The sequence below is a fragment of the Hirundo rustica genome, chromosome 5 (genome assembly GCF_015227805.2).
Source record: "Hirundo rustica isolate bHirRus1 chromosome 5, bHirRus1.pri.v3, whole genome shotgun sequence".
NCBI classification, from domain to species: Eukaryota; Metazoa; Chordata; class Aves; order Passeriformes; family Hirundinidae; genus Hirundo; species Hirundo rustica.
In genome coordinates, this window is record NC_053454.1 from 65,671,242 (window position 1) to 65,689,668 (window position 18,427).

At 45.0% G+C, this 18,427-nt stretch overlaps 1 protein-coding gene across 1 annotated transcript in view; it reads left to right on the forward strand.

The window, feature by feature from the left end:
- The window catches only part of FGF2 (fibroblast growth factor 2), a 20,156-nt gene continuing 1,729 nt past the window's right edge, over positions 1 to 18,427 (forward strand). Inside the window, exons 1-2 of the mRNA XM_040063663.2 lie at positions 1 to 272; positions 15,962 to 16,065. Of these exons, the coding sequence (XP_039919597.1) occupies positions 92 to 272; positions 15,962 to 16,065 (285 nt within the window). The 5' untranslated portion in view covers positions 1 to 91. The remainder of the gene's footprint in view (positions 273 to 15,961; positions 16,066 to 18,427) is intronic.

Sequence of the window (18,427 nt, forward strand, 5' to 3'; positions counted from 1 at the left end):
GGACGGCCGGGGCAGGGGCCGGGGCCGCCCGGCGCTGGCGGCGGGGGGCGGCGGGGGCCCGGCGCGGCGCGGTGCCGCCGGGGCCCGGCGCATGGCGGCGGCGGCGGCGGCCGGGGGCATCGCCACGCTGCCCGACGACGGCGGCAGCGGCGCGTTTCCCCCGGGGCACTTCAAGGACCCCAAGCGCCTGTACTGCAAGAACGGCGGCTTTTTCCTGCGCATCAACCCCGACGGGAAGGTGGACGGCGTCCGCGAGAAGAGCGACCCGCACAGTGAGTGCGTCCCGCGACCGCCGCGGTGGGCGGGAGGTTCCTTGCCCGGGCAGCGGGGCTGCGAGAGGGGCCGCGCCTCGGCCGTCCCGCCCTGCCGAAGCTTCGGCAGCGAGCCGGGCTCGGAAAGCGCCCGTCGATGTGCCGAACGTTCTTAGGCGAATAACCGCGAGTACGCGCACGGAGTTAATGCAGATCGGGTGAATTCGTACCCGCGTCCCGTAGCCGGTGGTCGCGCACCGGCGCCCCCCGGATGTCCCGGGGAAAAGCCTCGCTGGCGGCTGGGCGCTCAACCTGCTGGGGATAGAGCTCGTCAGGTGCACAGAGGCTTGGTTACGGGCTTGGAGGGGTCTCGAGTTTGTTTGCGTGGCCCTTACAGGGGTCTAATGGCACTTGAGAGCTCTGCACGGCGGCGGTGAATGCGTTGGATGCATCGAGGTAGAGAGGAGGTTGTTCTTGTTCCCAGTGCGGGTAGGTGCTCACGAGTAGGAGCACTTTTGGCACACAGGTACTCTTAGGAACAGAGGCATAAATCTGGCCAAGGAAGCAGAGTTTATAACTGCTGTCAGAACGCCATTTTGGCTTAAAATGTTACGTGTTGCATTGGTTGTTTTTTTTTTTTTTTGGTTTTTTTTTTTGTTTGTTTGTTTGTTTGTTTGTTTGGGTTTTTTTTGGTGGGGTGGGGGTTTGACTTTCTAAAAAAACTTAATTAATGATGGTTTAGATACATATGAAATCTGTGGATTTCAGCAGGAGGTTGTCCCTCCAATACCTGATCTTTTGAAGGGAGGGAAAGACTCCTGGGCTGGGAACAGCCCATGGACTGAGTGATCGCAGGCTTGCAAGTAGCATGTGGCAGGTTGCTGGTACCAACACAGGCTGCTTTTTGTCCCACAAACAAAACGCTTTTTGCAGAGCTCAGAAGATTTTGGAAGTATTCAGGTTTTGTGGATGTAGTGGTGGGTTTTTGATGCACCTGTGAGGCGTTTCCTTCAGCCAGGGTACAGGGAGTTGGTGTGGAGCTGTCAGATCATCCCAGTGCCGTTCCTGCTCAGTGGGAGTTTGTTACTGTGCAGTGTGTGCCGGGCCTGCCTGCGAGCACTTGGCATGAGGAGCAGGTGAAATGCCTCACTGGGATTCTTCATCTGCTCTGCACCTGTGCTGAGTGATGGATGCAGAGACCGGCCTAAACTCAGGGATTAGGAGGAAAAGGAAGTGAGGAGACAGACCAAAGATTTTTAATATTCCTTTCCACTTTGGACATTCGCCTTTTGCAAAACAATAAGCTTTACCCAACAATTCCAAAGAAATCGTGTAACAGGAATCTTGTAACAGTTCATCATGTCTGATGAACTAATGAGATTTATTATCTCATTAATAAATCTCATTAGTTCATCAGGCATGTCTAGAAGTAGCTATGGAAATGTGCTGGCAGTCTGCAAAGGGAGGTGACGTTGAGTGGAGGATGTACAAGGCTGAAGCTGAGTCCAAGACTTGCTATGGCTGTTGGGTTCTTGCCTCATTCCCTGTCTTTGCTTTTGAGAAGTGCAGGTAGTGGTGTGTGTTGTGTGCTCTGGCTGCCCTGAGTGGAAGTGGTATTTATCACTGCTGCCTTTTTCCTCATAGAGCTCCCCCATAATAATTTCTTCCCCCTCTGCCTTTTTTATTATTCTCTCAGGAAAACTAATACTAGTTTTTCATTCTTGAGTCCATTGAATGTGTGTTTTCTCTTCCTCTTGAGACTTATCAATACTAAAATTTTCAACTGACAGCTCGTGCTTTCCTAATAGTGAATTCTCTCCTTTTCTCATTATCAGACAGCTCTTGGTTAGTTGTTTTTTCTTTTTTTTTTTTTTTTTTTTCTTCCTGGAAGACCCCAGTTCTGAGAAGCAGAGAATAGTCAGAGCTTGAAGCATCAGCAATGCTCATTGCTGGGGCATTGCATGGTTCACATCCTTAGCATCCTTGCTGTAAATACGTCATTCCACACGACTCTGCTCAACTCTGACCTGGTGAGTGCTGCTCTGTGGAAGTCCCCGTGAAATCTCGTGGTATTCCTGGCATGGCAAAGGGCAATAAATCTTGGACAATGTGAGTGGACTTTAAAAAAGAAATTAGCAATGAAAATATACACCTTGAGCAATTCAGGGTGATTTTCCTAGTTAAGCAAAAGGTTTTGTAAGGTGGTTTTGAGAAAAGAAATACAATGTTTGCACAATTTGGTTTAGTAATAATTAAAGGCCATTTAGTAGAGATGTTTGTGGTTGCTGCTATTCTTAGGAATTAATTATACAAAATAACATTTCAGTAGCACATCATCCTTCTTACTTTTAAAGGAAGTTCTTATTTTAGAAGGCAAGTTACTCTTTATGTTTCAGACCAAAGTTTTAATAGTATAAACCAATTTCCATGATCCATGTCCTTTTTAGCTCCCCTCCTCCTGCCTCTATTTGAAACACACATCTGCTTTATGTCACGGCCCGGTTTTACACTCACCCCACTCACCTTCATTTTTTCATAATTGCATTGTTAATAAAATTTAAGAATGGAAGTTGACGTCCCGCGTCCTGGAGGATTGGGATCATACGATTCACGCAGCTGAAACCCAGGACAGGGCGTCTTCTACGGCCATTATTGCCACATCTGACGTGTGTGCTGCCGTGACTCCAGTGAAGTGCCCCTTTGGACACACTCTGGGGACTCTGTACAGAGTGTTTTCCCTTGAAGAGGTACTTTCAGACAAACAAGAAACAGAAGGCGCTTTCTGAGAGTTTTGTTGTCTAAAGAAAAACAAAAAACATGGCTGGTTTGTTGTTGTTGATCAACAACTGTTTATTTATGCCCTGGAAAACGTACAAAGGATGCAGTGTTTTTGGAAAGGCTTTTAGAAACTCTCTAGAGGTGTTTCCCTCAAAGAGGCTACAGTGCCGGTGAGGGGGAAAAGCCTGGAGAATGGAAAGGGAACACTTATCCATACATTTAGAACATGTCTAGTAGCACAGCTGGTTCCTTTCAGAGTTTCCCTAAACGAGGAATGGTTGGCATTTATGTATTTCCATAATTTCTTAAGCAGCTTTGTTTCATGATGAGTATAACCCAAGACAGTATCCAAGGCATCCCAAGCCATTCTTGTCCACTCCTTAATGAGGTGACAAGGCTCCAGCCTCTTGCTTGGAAAAGATTCAGCTGTGTGAGCTCAGTCAACTCTGCAGATGTATGAAATACTTTCTTCCTGCTCAGTACCTCTCCTTTTCCATAAATATCTGAAGAAAATGTAAAATAGGGTAATACTGGTCCAGGAAAATTTCTTAAGAAGGTTCCTTTCATAAATAGCTGTTAATATTAGGATTTTGACTTGTCTCTCTCACAACATTTAAATGGTTACGCTCTAAATGTTTTGGAAAGACTCTGCTGAAGTATAGACTGACTTATAGAGCAGCTCAGTGAAGATGATGGAAATCTGATCACGGCAATCCTCAAGCTGAGCAAATGTCAGGAGGTGTTTTCCTGTGAGGGTTCAGGACCTGTCATTTAGCTTTTATAGGTAAGTTGTTTGGGACTTGGAATATCTCCTTTCCCATTTTGGTGTCCCACAGACATGGCCGGAGCTATTGAGGGTACAAGATCTGTTCCAAATCTTAGCACTAAGTGAGAGGTGATTCGTTCAAAAAAACCCCTGCCCCTAAATGTTCAAATACATTGCTTCTACCCAAGCCCTTCTGGAAACAGACTCTTTTTGAATTATTTTTGATCTGTTGCACAGACCTTAACTGCTTTACCAAGTACTTTGTGGCATAGCACAGGAATTTCTCCTGGCTCCTGGATGTAGATGGCTTTAGGGGATGAGGTAGCAGAGATCCCCTGAGTGAAAAAGCTGGGAATATGCTTCCTTTGCTTCTTTTGTCGTAGAAATACCATCATGCTTCTGCTCAGGGGAGGATACCTTCTCATCTCTCACCGTGTCTACTGCTCTTCCATCCCAGTTCCTAGTGAGTCTTGCCCACCCTGGACCTGTGTGATCCAGTAGCAGGTACGCTCCAAAGGTGGACCAAGGCAACACAAGATGTCTCCAGTGGGCAGTGAACTATTCTGTCCCTCCCAGCTGTTTTCTGCTCAGTTTGGAAGTGGGGAAGGTTCCGAGGGCACCACCACCCACAGGTACACTAGAGGGCAGGATTTAGCCCTTAAATTGTCTCTCTCAGGAAGTCAGGAGCACGTTTAGGTGCTTACATAGTCTGCTTTGCAGGAAAGTGATAATCCAACTCCTGTTAGCCACTGCACTCCCAGAGCTGAAAAAGACAAATACAGATGACATGTTGCGAGATCAGGTGGCTGCTGCTGGTTTTCATTTGGTTCATAAATGCTGGAAATTTGTGCAGCTGATTCTAAGAAAAGTTTCTCTATAGTGGGGCCGTATTTAAGAGCATTTTACAGAAAGTAAATTATGTTTGTAACTCAACCTGAATTTAAATCATAGTCTTTTCAGTGACGCTTTGTTTCTGTAAGCTTTCCCCAGCTCCTCTGGATTACAGATAAGGCAGGCAGTTCTAATATATAATTATTTGATCATTATTAGCACTCTTGGGAGCATTGCCCTGGGATCACTGGCCATCTGTTCCGGGGTACTTGAGAAGTGATGGATTGTGCTGAACTGGTTCACAACCCTGGAATTAATGGTGCTTTTGACTGTTGGTGACAGCGTATTTAGTGCAATTATCTATTAAAACCAAACCAGACCTAATGCAGCCCTGAGAATGCTCAAGTTACTGTTGCTGAAGAACATACATGAGTGTGTGACGTCTGTAAATTGAATATCTATACCAGGTGATATCTGAAATGTTTACGGCATGATTTTTGAAGCCTTAAAGTTGGTGATGAGATACTATTTCAATCCTGATGGAGAATTAATAGCCTTTGCTTTTGTTAGCACCTGTTTAAGACTATGTGTTTCAAAATAAAGCAGCTCTCTTCGCCCTTCATTTGGTTTTTTTTGTCTTTGGTGACAATATGTCATGAGTGAACGTGAGCCAGCAGTGTGCCCAGGTGGCCAAGAGGGCCAATGGCATCCTGGCCTGGATCAGGAATGGTGTGGCCAGCAGGAGCAGGGAGGTCATTCTTCCCCTGTACTTGGCACTGGTGAGGCAACACCTTGAGTGCTGTGTCCAGTTCTGGGCCCCTCAGTTCAGGAAGGACGTTGAGATGCTTGAGCGCGTCCAGAGGAGGGCAACGAGGCTGGTGAGGAGCTTGGAATACAAACCCCATGGAGAATGACTGAGGGAGCTGGGGTTGTTTAGCCTGGAGAAAAGGAGACTCAGAGGTGACCTTATCACTCTCCACAACTTCCTGAAGGGTGGCTGTAGACAGCTAGGGGTTGGTCTCTTTCTCCAGGCAGCAACTCACAGAACGAGAGGACACAGTCTCAGGCTGCATCAAGGGAAATAGAGGTTGGACATTAGGAAAAAGTTTTTCACAGAAAGAGTGATAAGGTACTGGAATGATCTGCCCAGGGAGGTGGTGGAGTCACCATCCCTGGACGTGTTTAAAAAAAGATTGGATGTGGCACTGGATGCTATGATCTAGTTGAGGTGTTAGGGCATGGGTTGGACTCTATGATCTTGAAGGTCTCTTCCAACATTCTGTGATTCTGTGATGTGCGGGTCAACTGTTTTGCCTGTCAGCCTCTTCTGCTGCCTCCAGACTTGTCAATAAAAATACTAAAAGGGCAGCTCTCTGGAGGGCTGGTGGCATTTTAGGGTTATTATCTTATGTAGTGTTTTTGTTTTTCAGGGTAGGGCCAGATTTTGACTGGAGCTCGATAGGATCAGCCGAGAATACAAATGAGATGATGTCTGCACAGCTGGGTGGAGGTCGTCCTGCAGGAGCTGTCATGGTGCACTGCTGCTGGAGTGACCCTGGGTGAGCCTGCTGCTCATCTTGGACTTCCAGAGCTTGAAACCACATTGACCGAGTGATTCAAAGGAGAAGGAGACGGAGGGTACTGGGAAAGGGCAGAGTAGGGCCCAGACTCCATGGCCATGCGCAATGCCAGTATGCTGAAATTCTGCTCTTGTGCTGCAGAGCTCGGTGGTTTGTTAGCTTCTGACGGGATTTCAGCAGGTCTCATAAAACCACAATCATTAGGATTCCTGGAATATGCAAGTCACAAAATCCTGGTAGCTGTGGCCGTGGAGTCCCGCATGGTGGTGTTTTGTAAGAGCAAGGAGAGATGTCAGCTGTGATACAGCTTGAAAATATTTGTAGTCTGTTTCTTGGTTCTTTCCTTTCTGCACTCAGGCTGGCCCACAGTGCCTGATACAAACCTGCCCCATATCCCCAGACACTCTGTGCCATTCTGTGGGGATGTAGCTTTGGGGTTATTTCTGGTGTTAAAGGATGTCCTTAACATATTCAAGTGTGCAGTTACCACAGCGTCTTGATCTGTGCTTGGGGGAGGGTCTGTAGCACCTCTGGGGACTGGCATCAATTTTTTGCTCTCTTTTCTTGGCATTTCTGGGTACTGGGGAAAAAAATCTTGAAGTCTTTGTTTTTGACCACATATCCATCACTGAGATGCCAAGAAAAGTGCCAGAGCTGGTGCAAGGGAGGTGGTAGGAGCACCATGCTGGGAGTGTGGAATGGAGGGGCACAGTGCCCCTCTTCCAGTGGCAGCTGATTTTCACTGCCTGTCCTGTGATGCCATGTCCTAAACCATCTCAGCTGTTAAAATGCAGGACAGGATACAATGTCTTCCCAGATGGATGTCTGGAAGAGCACAGAGTCTAGGCCCCTGTCAGCTATGTTACATTTCAGGTTAGAATAGTAATTTTGGGACTGTATTACAAAGAATGTTCCGACAGTCCCACAGCTCTGGGAAGACCAGTGGAGAGACTGACATTCCTGGGTGTAGGGAAGCACACCTGTGGAGTGGTTGTGTGCAGCTGCTCCATGGGACCTGCTGGTACCTGCGGGAACAGAGGTGGATACAAAACCAGGAGCATCTGTTAGTGTGGAGAAGCGGCCACCAAGGGCCACGTAGGGGCTGTCACCTCTGTGTAGAAGTCACTTAGGGAATCCTGCTGCACAGACTTGTTCCGAGTTCTGGCTGAGCAGTTCTGGGAAATACTATGTGGATTCAGTTCCTTGGGTTTCTCTACCTGTAATGGAGCAGTTGGGATGAACAGCTGAACGTGCTCCTGGCCATTTGTCAGAGTATGGAAATAGGAAGGATTCGTTTTGTGGCTTTGGAGATGTTTACAGTCTCACTATGGATGTTTTGCTGACAGCAGTGTTGTTCATTCAGGAAAATGGAGGAAAACAATGTACAATGTTTGTGTCCTTGAAAATGCAGGAATTCCTCAAAGCTGAAGAGATGCGCAGAACTGCCTCGTGTTGCCAGGTGTTATTTATTCAGTCCAAACCTTCTGTTTGCTTTACGGTTTCAAGCAGTAGACTCTTCCAGAGCACTTACCTGTGCTAGAGCAAGTACCAGTAGTAGTAAGGTGTTTTCCAGTGATCAGGCTCTAGTCCCATGGATCAGTATTGTCAGTGTGATATTTTATTAGGAGAAAATGCTGTTAGGAGTGGAGTGCTTGGCTGCTGCTTTGATGTGGTGTGAGACAGTGTGATGGCCAGTGCCTGTAGCTGGTGTACTGCGGGATCACCCTCTTGCAGGGGGCAGTATGGACATTGAAACCATCACATATGTTACCCTGGTTTTTCTGGTTTTTCTGAGCCTTTTGATTTTCTTAAATGGAGTCAGATCTTTTAGTTATTGTACAATATTAAGAGCAGTTTTCTACCTTTCCCACAGATGTAACATAAACAAATCCTTTGTTTTTCATTCTCTGTCCTTTGTTTGCATATTTCTAACCTGAAAACAATTGTAACTGACAATTGGTCTGGCCACTGAGGCTGAGGGGTGGAAACCCCAAAAAGCCAATCTTCTGCTAGACCCACAAATGTATAAAAGGTAAAAAATAAACAAAGGGCTCTCTTCCTTCTCTCGGCTCTCTCAGCTGTGAGCTGGAATCGGAAGGACCTCTACCTTGCGAAAATCTCTTGTCTGCATGTGACTGCTTTGTGTGTCTCGGTGACACACATAGATCTAAACCGGCATATGGGCACTAGCAGTGGTCAGGCTGAAGCAGCACGGAGTTCTTCAAAGTAGGTTCTTCCAAGCTGCAGATTCCAAGGTCCCTCTTTTGTTGTCAGAAAAGTGTTCACGTCCCTTCTTAGTATGGTTCAAATGTACTCAGAATGAAAGTGAGGAGTGTCACCCAAATATGTGTGTTTTATTTTCAGTTAAGGAATTTGGTTTCTTGCAAAGAAAACTCTTTATTCAAGCAGGGCTGCATTCAGAAGCAGAGCCTTTTTGTGAAGACTGGGGTTCATTACTGTGCTGGGTCAGCAGTGATCGGCAGCTCTTGTCCTTTACTGCTTGTTCTGTTCCCCTGTGGATGCTTTATTTAAAGGTCAGCACAGGATGGTTACACAGCTTGATGGAAGGGGGTAAAACAGGAGGATGAAGTAAGACTGAGCTTATTGTGGCATTTGCACTGTTCTTGCAAGAAAGGAGCTGGGTTGGCACCAGTGCTATACTGTGTGTGTATGTGTATGGCTTTTAAATTTGTTTGTTTATTTATTTGTTTTTGCCTTTTGCAAAAATATTTACTAAATGATCAGTTCAGTTTCATTGGTACTGGAGATGGGGAAAGTGTAAACCCAGCATAGTCGCTGTCTCAGCCTTTCAGCCAGGTTAAGAGCAATTGGCTCTAAAAGGCAGCTCAATTCACAGGTGCTCGTCTCTATGGGGTTGTTCCTTCTTCCTTCCCCTGTCTGCTGTGCCTTCTCTCTGGACCCTGGGTGCCTGACAGAGTTCCTCTTTCACCACTGTGCTCCAGACTCTGAAATTCAATTTACTGATTCTTCTTGGCGCTCCTAAAATCCAGCTTTTCCTTTCCAGCTGTGACACTGAGGCTTATTGAGCCTGTGGGTTGGCAATGTCTCACCACTGCTCTGGCAGCCTTTGGCTTTCATCTCATGTGTTACTGCTCCGACAGCAGCCCTGAAATACTGCGTACTGGGAGTTGTACTTGGAGGGAGGAACACAACAAAATGCCTTCTAAAATTTGCACATTTTACCTTCTCTGTTTTCTGAAATGCTGTTCTTGAGTTTGCCTTGGGTTGTCCCTGGTTTTATGTGTTTGTTTTGCTGCAAGTGAAAAACATGTCATAGTTACGAGGAGATGAGTGAATGCACAGTAAACATAAAACTGAATTTCTGCAAGTTCTGTAGGTGTCTTCTGACATGGCTGTGTTGGCTGAACAGTTGCACCAGCTTTGTTCTGAAGTTGAACACCCGAAGTGGTTATTCTGTGATTTACTTCAGTCAAGACTAAACAAAGCGAAAGCAGATGAAAGCAATGCGAGGGACACCTTACCCTTGCTAAGAAAAGCCCTTTGGGAACAGTCCTAAAATAACTACATGTGAACAGGCATGCATTATTCTTTTGATAAGGAAACCCTGAAACATTTTTGTAAGTCAAGAATATGGGGTGAAAATAATGGTAACTTGGAGACTAAGGTTTATTACCCGTACCCAGTAATGAATGAAGTTCTTCTCCGGTAAAGTTAGGAGTTTTTTCCATTTGCTTTTGCCCTCTTGACTTCCAAAGATGCATCAGTTCATCTGCAATGCCAAGGAGTCAGCAAACAGTGTGGCAGAAGGCACTTAGAAGGGTTTTACGTGATGGTTACTTGGAGTTTCTGGCGTATGATATTCTTTCGTAATGCAAAGCAATTGTTTACTCGGCAGCACAAAATGCCCAAGTCGTGCTTTGTAAGCAGAATCCAGAAACTTTGGATTTGCTTTTGCATGACGTTTCTACTTTTAAAGGGCTTGATTAGGTTTGATCAACCAGGTTATGCAAGCTGTGAGAAGTGAAGAAGTGTGGCCGTGTGTGTTTTACACGTGGGCACACAGGCAAGGAACAGTGTCACACTGGTGCCAGAAGTGTTGGATGTCACACGATTCTCTGATTATTTTTCTGCAGGATGACTTCACTGTTTTTTATATGAGATTTATATGGAGCACCGGAGAATGCTGTGTATTTGGTAATCAGTGTTTCATGGGGAGGATTCCCAGTGCCACAGGCACATGTCAGGTAGACCTGGATATTTGTGGGAATTGAGATCAAGATATAAATCAGAATAGGTGGAGAACCTGAATAGAGAATTCATTTCCATCGTATTCAGTATCTGTAGTACTTAAAAAGGTGAAAACTTTTAAAATCTGGGGATGTCCATGTTAATGTGGTTGATTAAGATAATGGGTGGATGCTTAAACACTTACACAAGTTACTTAAGCCTCTTAAGTGTAACCAGAACTTCCTGAAGTGTTTGTGTTTCAGGAGTGTATATTTTTGTTGTAGATGTTTACATTTTGGAGTCCTTGGGTCTGTCTGCGAGTGGTTTTATGCCTCTGGCTGGCAAAAAGGAAAAAGATACACTTCAGAATGTTGTCATGCCAGAGCAAAGAAATGTGCCTTTGTATGGGAGCGTGAGTCACTGTTTCTCGCTGTGACACTCCATTAGCTTGATTGTTTTTGTTGCAATTCTGATGGTTTGGTTTATTAGCAGCCGGCCTCTCCTGCTAAGGTTTGCTAGTTATTTCTCCTCTCCCCACCTCAGATGTGTTCCAGGTTTTAGACAGTGTGTGCATCAGTGACTCTGGCAGTGGCTCAGTTTTACCTTGAGCGTATGAAAGCGAGCAAGGAGTTGTTCCCTTGTTCATGGTCTGAAGACCTGGGGATGCCTCGTGTGTCAGCGCTTATCAGATAGCAGATGTTAAATTGCTAATTGTGCCTTTGAGAAAGAGATATCAGAAACTGTCAGAGACTGGTGTGGGATAGAGGGACACAAAGATATTTGTAATTCCCAGGGGAGGTTACAGTAGGCATCACCAGGCCGGGGTTTGCTCTGATCCAGCAGGCAGGAAATGCCAGAAGGGGGGTGTTAATGTAAGTGTGTTTGTAAATACTTGTGTAGCTTTGAACCAGCCCCTGCGCTGGGGAGGGTTTGTCGTGTTAGGTGTGGAGCAAGCACGTCCAGCTCCTTGTGTTTTGCTTGGACACCTGGCTGGGAATAGATGTTGCCTCCGAGCGTGAAGGAATGGCCAGCTTCAACCACAGAGGATGGCGCAGTGGGAATTTGGCTGTAGGGTGTTGCATTTAGCGAAACGTTGTTGAGTCTTACTTTTCCCCTCTTTTTTTTTGTGAACTTCCTTGCGTTTCTGATGCTTATTCGCTCTGGAGCTGACCCACCTCTGCAGTGAGACTGCAAAATAGCGGCTTTGTGCGTTCCTGTGGGCACGGAGGTGCGGGAGGGTGGGCAGCGGGAACTGGCGCAGCAGCTTCACCACGCTGTCACTCGGGGCCTCGCGGAAGGATTTTCCTTACAGGGCCTCTGCAAATAATACGTTGGAGATGGGCCCTGAGCCTTTGGCTGGGGATGAGCTTTTCCACAGCAGACTGTAGTAACGCTAGTCATTGACCCAGAGGCGTGCAGCCTGGGATTTTTGGGGGATACAGAAACTCTCCCTTCTCGTAAACTGAGCGAGAGGTGTTTTGCTTTTTGTTGCAGTAAATCAGCCGTATGTTAGTGAAAACAGGACTTGAAATAGTATCCAATTTGTCTTCTCTTCGCGGGCAATGAGCTGCTCTCTTAGCTGCAGTGTGGCAGGCAGGGTTCTCACTCTGAAGTGATGGAGGCTCTTGAACAGGAGGAGGGATCTAGAGGGAGTCCTTCTGATCCGAGTTTTGTGTGATCCTGACACTGGGGCTGGTAGTTTCAGTCTGCACTGGTCTGCGTGTAGGGTGTTTGCTAGAAGGGTTACAGTGAAAATACAGCTGGGGCTGTAAGCAAACCTTTATTTGCTATGTGAATGCATCCAAAGCCTGAAGTTCATAGCTGGTTTTTACTTCAGGGTTTCTCTGATATAGTGGTTAGAGTTCCAATTTCCTTGTGGAGGAGTAGGAAAGTGGGGGTTTTATTAATCCCTTTGGCTAATACATCCTCAAATTCCACCTTCTTAGGATGCGTGCGTTTGCCTCATGCTCCAGAACAGCACTGTACTCCTGTACTGCCCTTTTCCTGCGCTGTCTTCACTGCTCTTTGCTCTTTTTGTTTGCCTTTTATTTTATTCCTAGCGTATTTCTGTCCCTTTCTCTCCTCCCCGTGACCTTTATTTTCCCTTTTCCTTACTTATCCTGTGGCATTCTCCTGCCCCAGAATATCTTAGCCAGTGCAGCTGCTGTGAGTGAAATACCAGCACGTGGCTTTGCTCACAGGGATTTCCCCAGGCGAAGGGCTTGCCAACAGATTCCCACTGGGAGTCAAAAGGCAGTACCAGCTCAGCAGTGAGCAACTTCCAGAATGTGCAGCTCTGTTTTTCTGACGTATTAAGTTGGTAGATTTTGCCCAGGTCTTTGAAATGAATTGATTTTGAAGAAGTTTTTTCTTCATCATAAAGGCCGAACCCTTTATGATGCAGAACAGTAAAACCATTTGGGACCATTTGAGTTGTGCAGTTCCTGGGTCTCGGCCACTCTAAAGTTTTGGTTTATTAGAACAGTGAAAGGACCTGAGAATTTGCATTTTATGTGTGATTTTCCAGTTCTAGTGCTCAGGACAATAGGACAATGAAAGTACTTTTTGGAAAATGTTCATGTTTTCTCTGTTCTTTGCATTTGCTAACAGCTTTCCTGTCTAGATACTTGCCCTTAAAATTATTTTCTCCACTAGACTGTGCAAAACTGCCTTGGAAATAAATTTCTTTTTGAAGTAATTTTTAAGAAAATGAAGAAGATCCATTTTTTAACAAGAAATCTGAAAGCTCGCCAACCACAATGGGATTAAATACTACTTTTCAACTTCCATATTCTTAGAAAAGTCTCTCCAAGTTGTGAAATAAATGCCCATTTGTAACTCTCTTAAATGCACTGTTTAGTTTAACCTGCAGCTTGCACATCTGCCCCGGCCACAAACCCTGTGAACGAACATCTCAGTGCCTGTTGCAGTGTGGTCCAGCTTCCTTTAGCGGCACAGATTGTGCTGGTTTCAGTGGAAATCCGGGTTGGACTGTATCGCTTCTGGTGTTTTTCAGCCAGAACGTCAGTGAATACGAATCTCTAACAGAACCTCTGTGTATTGTTGGGAAAAGCCATTCCCTCTCTATCCGTTTGTATATGACTGGAAGGCACTGGAGGTTCACTCGAGCTACATTGCTCAGTTTCTCCGCTGGTGTGAAAGTGCATATGTACGTCCTGCAATTCATTCCTTCTTACTCAGCAGAATGATTCTATTAAGCTTATTATGATAGAAAAGAAAGTCTTTAGTAGGAACTGTAAATTTCCTGGGTCTCTTGAGCTGGTTTTATTGTTTTATTTAATAATTTAGTGATGACTTAGCCCCAGTCCTGGGGATGTTTGCTCAGCAGGCGAGCTCTGTTCTCACAACACCAGCAGGCATCGAGCGGGGCCTTGTGCTTGGCGTTCCTCATGGATTGCAGGCATGAATGGGAACAGGGAAATAACTCACTGCTGTGCTAGAGGGGCCCTCAAAGGAGTGCCAGAATACCTGGCAAAAGGGGCCTTTTTACCCATGGTTAATGAGCTCTTTCACAACAGTCTGCTACTTTTTTGGGGCCTACAAATGTCTTAATTATTTGACTTTGATGGATGGGGTTTTGAAGTTCAGTTATGCTGAAAACAAGTACTGGGAGTAGATGTGAAATGATAAATGGAGTCTGCACTATTGCTGTTGGTGACCAAAGCCTGCAAAAAATGCAGATCATCCATGTCAACGATACATTTCTCTTACAATCAGTTTAGTTGCAGTGAGCTAAACCTAAAATCGTCACTTCTGGTGATGATCATGTGGTCGAAATGTGTTTGATCAGCATGGCTGTGTTGTATCTTGGCATCTCCAGTTCAGTGTAACCCTGTGGCAAATACTCACTACTTTAATAAAGCTGTAAAATAACACTGAAACCTGAAAAACTCACTGTACTGTTCTGGCTCTGTTCACGTGTTTTTGGAGTTGGAGAGGAAAATCCAATGAAGCTGATTTTCCTTTTGGGGCTTTCAAGTATTGCAGCTCTTTTCAAACTCTGCAGGAATACCTTGGGGCTTTTTTTTAATTTTCACAAGCTTCTCCAAACTATACAAATTTCTACAGGACTTACAAACCTTTACCAGAAGTTTATTTTTACAGAATTTGAACTTCTGGCCCGGTGTGATGCTGTAGGATTTCGTCTGCGTTTTTGTCCAGAGAAAGTCACGAAGCATAAGTCGGTACTGCAGTAATGAATATTAATTTTTAGCTGTTCCACAGCTGTTTCTTGTTAAGTGTGTGGTGAAAGCTGTGTGCTTGGGCACATCTCAAAAGTCCATTTCCCACAGTCCCTGCCCAGAGCACTTTTCCACGTTCTTGCTTCCCCGGAGGCTAAGGAGTTACACCGAAGTGTTTGGAGCTGTTCACAACTCAGATTTTGGCCTCATAACTTGGGAGCGCTCTATTTTGGATACTTGATTCTGAGATGAATTAGCGCCTGACTTTTTACTTTCACCCCGAAAAAGGGTTTGCAGCAATTATCCCAAGAGTTTCATGTTCCCTGTATCCCTGGTGTTGGAGTTTTGGTTGGTTTCTTCAGTGCTGTCTTTTTTCCCTTCAACAAAAAGCCAAATAAGCAACAACCTCTCTCTGAATTTGAAGAGATGCTCCTTCTCCAAAATTTAGAGTCACTTCAGGCATTTATTCCGATGGCTGAAAAGCTCAGGCTATTTAAAACCGCCTCTCCAGATGGAGTAAAGTATCTGCCGAACCAAACACGTGGGTGAAGGAAGCTCTTGTCTGATGTTGTACACAGCAGGCAAAAGGGGAAGCTTTCATGTGTTCATCCATTTTTTTTTGTTTTTTGATTTGTGACTGATTTATGGCTACAGAGATCAGTTAAGGCTTTGTGTTAATAACTCACAGGTAGTAGCTAAAAGCTGTGTGGTAGGACCTTACAGGTTTTCATTTCTATGAAATCTTTAATTTCTTTTAATTGAAACAAACCGTGTTCCTGCTTTGTATAACACTGTTTCTTGTGCCTCTGCTGCCTTCACCTACTGCTGCATTTCTGTTTGTTTGTTCCACCCATTTTTTGGATGGATGAGATAAACTGATGGATATTTTTCAGTTGGGAACTGCCAGAACCCTTAGGGGAGTGATACGGACCTGAATAGTCTCAGTTAGACTCGCTGACAGTCTGTCTGTACAGAGCTGTGTGTGTTCAGTGTCCGATGCCGTCCTGCAAACATTGAGAGATACCTCTGGAGAAATTGCCACGAACACTTCCCATTTTCTGGGAGCAGCTGACCGTGCTGTAAGCGGGCTTTCAAGAAGTTTCATGGGTTTTAAGCTGCCTTTATGCAAAATGAAAATAGACTAACTCAATCTCGCCATTGCCAATTTGAGAGTAGCTACTTTCTTTGTAAAAAAGAGATCAGAAAACCAAAGGTTGAAAATGTACGATTTTCACTGCAAGCTAAAGCTTTCTGTGGTGGAGGGTTTGAAGCAGTGACTGTCAAATCCCGCAATCCCATGATGGCTGTGAAACCTTTTGCCTTTTTCTTTTTTTTTGTTCGCAGTCAAGCTGCAGCTTCAGGCTGAGGAGCGAGGAGTGGTGTCCATCAAAGGTGTCAGTGCCAATCGCTTCCTGGCCATGAAGGAGGACGGCAGATTGCTGGCCTTGGTAAGCAGCACTTTCCTGATGTCTCTGTGTTGCTGTGTCCTGCCCTTGCTCTGTGTGGAGTAGCCTTTCTTCCTTCAGGACTTACTCAGCTGCTCGGCGTGGGATTTATCAGGAGAAATGAGCTCTGCACAGCTTCTGTCAATTACTTGAAAAAGGAATTAGGAGGAGTTGGGTATTTCTGCCCTACTTTGGAACTGCAAAATTTAAGAGGAATTGCTTGTCTGAGAGAGAAAAAATAACAGTGATCAGGAAATTATAAAAACAAATAAAGAAGGAAGTGTCTGCCTTTTCACCCTCAGGAGTAATTTTTTCCTCTTTCACTTACTTTCGCATAAAGCAATTTTAAAAGACCTCTTTGAAGTGGAAAGTAAAGTCAATTTCTTTTAAAAAAATACATTTGTGCTACTAATCTGTATAAATTATTTTCTCATTTTCTTCTTTGTAGAGAACCAATTTTTTTTGGCACATCTACTTCCTAGCTAAAAAACTGGCAATAAAAATATTTTTGAAAATGTGATGATAACATTTTAAAAGTTATATAAATGTGGGTGAATTAAGTTGCTCTCTAGTGAGACTAGTTTTAGTTTAAACTCTTGTGTGTTTTATTGGTATCAGCTGAATTTTTAACTGTGTTTTAAAGCCAGTGTGGAGCAGACTCTGAGAGTTAATGTCTCTCAGAGTCAGATGATAAATTTTGCTTTAAGAGCTGCAGTTATATTAATTTTGCTTATGAGACCTAGACACTGTAAATCCTTCATCCACATTTATATCCTTCAGTGCCTGGTGAAGCACCACTGCAGGGCATCCACCCTGCCAGAATTTTGGTTTGCAGTAGTCCCTGGTGCTTTGTGTATTCACACAACCCCGTTCAGCCTCTGTGCAAGTCCCCTCCGTGGCTGGGGCTAACAATGTGCATTCCTAACGCTGCTGAACTGCAGCCAATGAAAGACCCATGCCAGGGGCTGCAGAAATTATTTGATTCCCCTCCTCTGCCTCCGTGAAATGAGACTGAAAGTAGTTTTAAAGGAGCACGGCTCCCCACGGCTCCTCAGTTCTGGCTCCAGGGAGTTTTTTGTGTGAGCTCGGGAATGCAGCTAAAGAACTTGCTTCAAGTTACTCGGATATTGTGTGACAGCTCAGTTGAAGAAAATGTGAGGAGTTGTTCACTGTGCTATTCTTGAGTTAAGGATAATTGGGAATTTCCTGTGGTGCTGGTGCGGTGGTATTTGGCTTCCCGTTCTAATTGCATTCCATACCCTGAGCGACAGGGAATGGTCAGAATAGGGTATTTAACACCATTTGTAAAATGATAAACACAAACACAGTGTTTCTGTTTGGGATTTCTCACCTGCCGCTGCTCGGTGCGTTTGGTTGTAGAATGTGCTTCCCTTGCGGCAGTTTTAGTTGCTTAGCTCCTGTGAAGCGAACTGCTCGGAAAGGATCGTCCAGTCACTCAGAGTTACTCTCTCAGAACACGTGAAGTTGGGTCACTTCGTGCTTCTCACTTGAGCTTGTAAAACTCTTTTTTTCTTGGTGTCGTTTCTGGAAATGGGTATTCCTTGAATCACGTTAGCAGCACACAACCTTGTTGTTATTCATAGGTGGAAACTCTCTACTCTTTTTAAGACTTTTTTTCTCCAACCAGCCTAACAAACGCTGCTGCAATTTTATGGCTGCTTCTGTAGCACTGGCAGTGTTTTTCCATGAGGATTTCTATGCTGTGACTTCCAGCAATCTGTGGCTGGCTGTGCCTTTACCATTTTCTGCTTCTAAACACATTCAAGAAACTGTTTCTAATTGCCAGCGTCTCTTGTTCAGTTAAAGCAGGGCTGTGTTTCACGAGAGCTCGCAGAGTGTACAGTGGAAATGTCTGTGGTGAATTGCACGTGGTGAAGAACTGCTGGAATTTCTTCTGAAACATTATGGAACTTTAATTTCTAAACACGTAATCTAGTCCTCTAGTCCAGTCCATCACTCACTGAAGTACTGCCCTGTCCTTTTAAATGTCTGGGGTTTTTAAATTATTTTCAGTGTCCAGGATCAATTTGGGTAGTCTCCTTTTTTTACAAATAAATCAGCATTTTCGGCAATATGTTTGCAAACTCTTATTCAGGCCTGTTTTTCATCTTGTTGAATGTTTTTGTAATTACTTGTTGAGACATGCTGCAGGGTTTGTTGTGAGCTGGGCTTTGCAGGATGATTTATTGCACAGCCTGGGGACCACTGCTCACCCTGGTGATCTGCGTGGGGGTGCAGTGGGTTGCGTTCTTGCCTGGAAATCTGGATGATGCAGCTTTTAATTGAGCATTTTCATGCTCTTTACTGACAGACTCAGTCGTGGGAGAGAGGTGATCGCTACTGG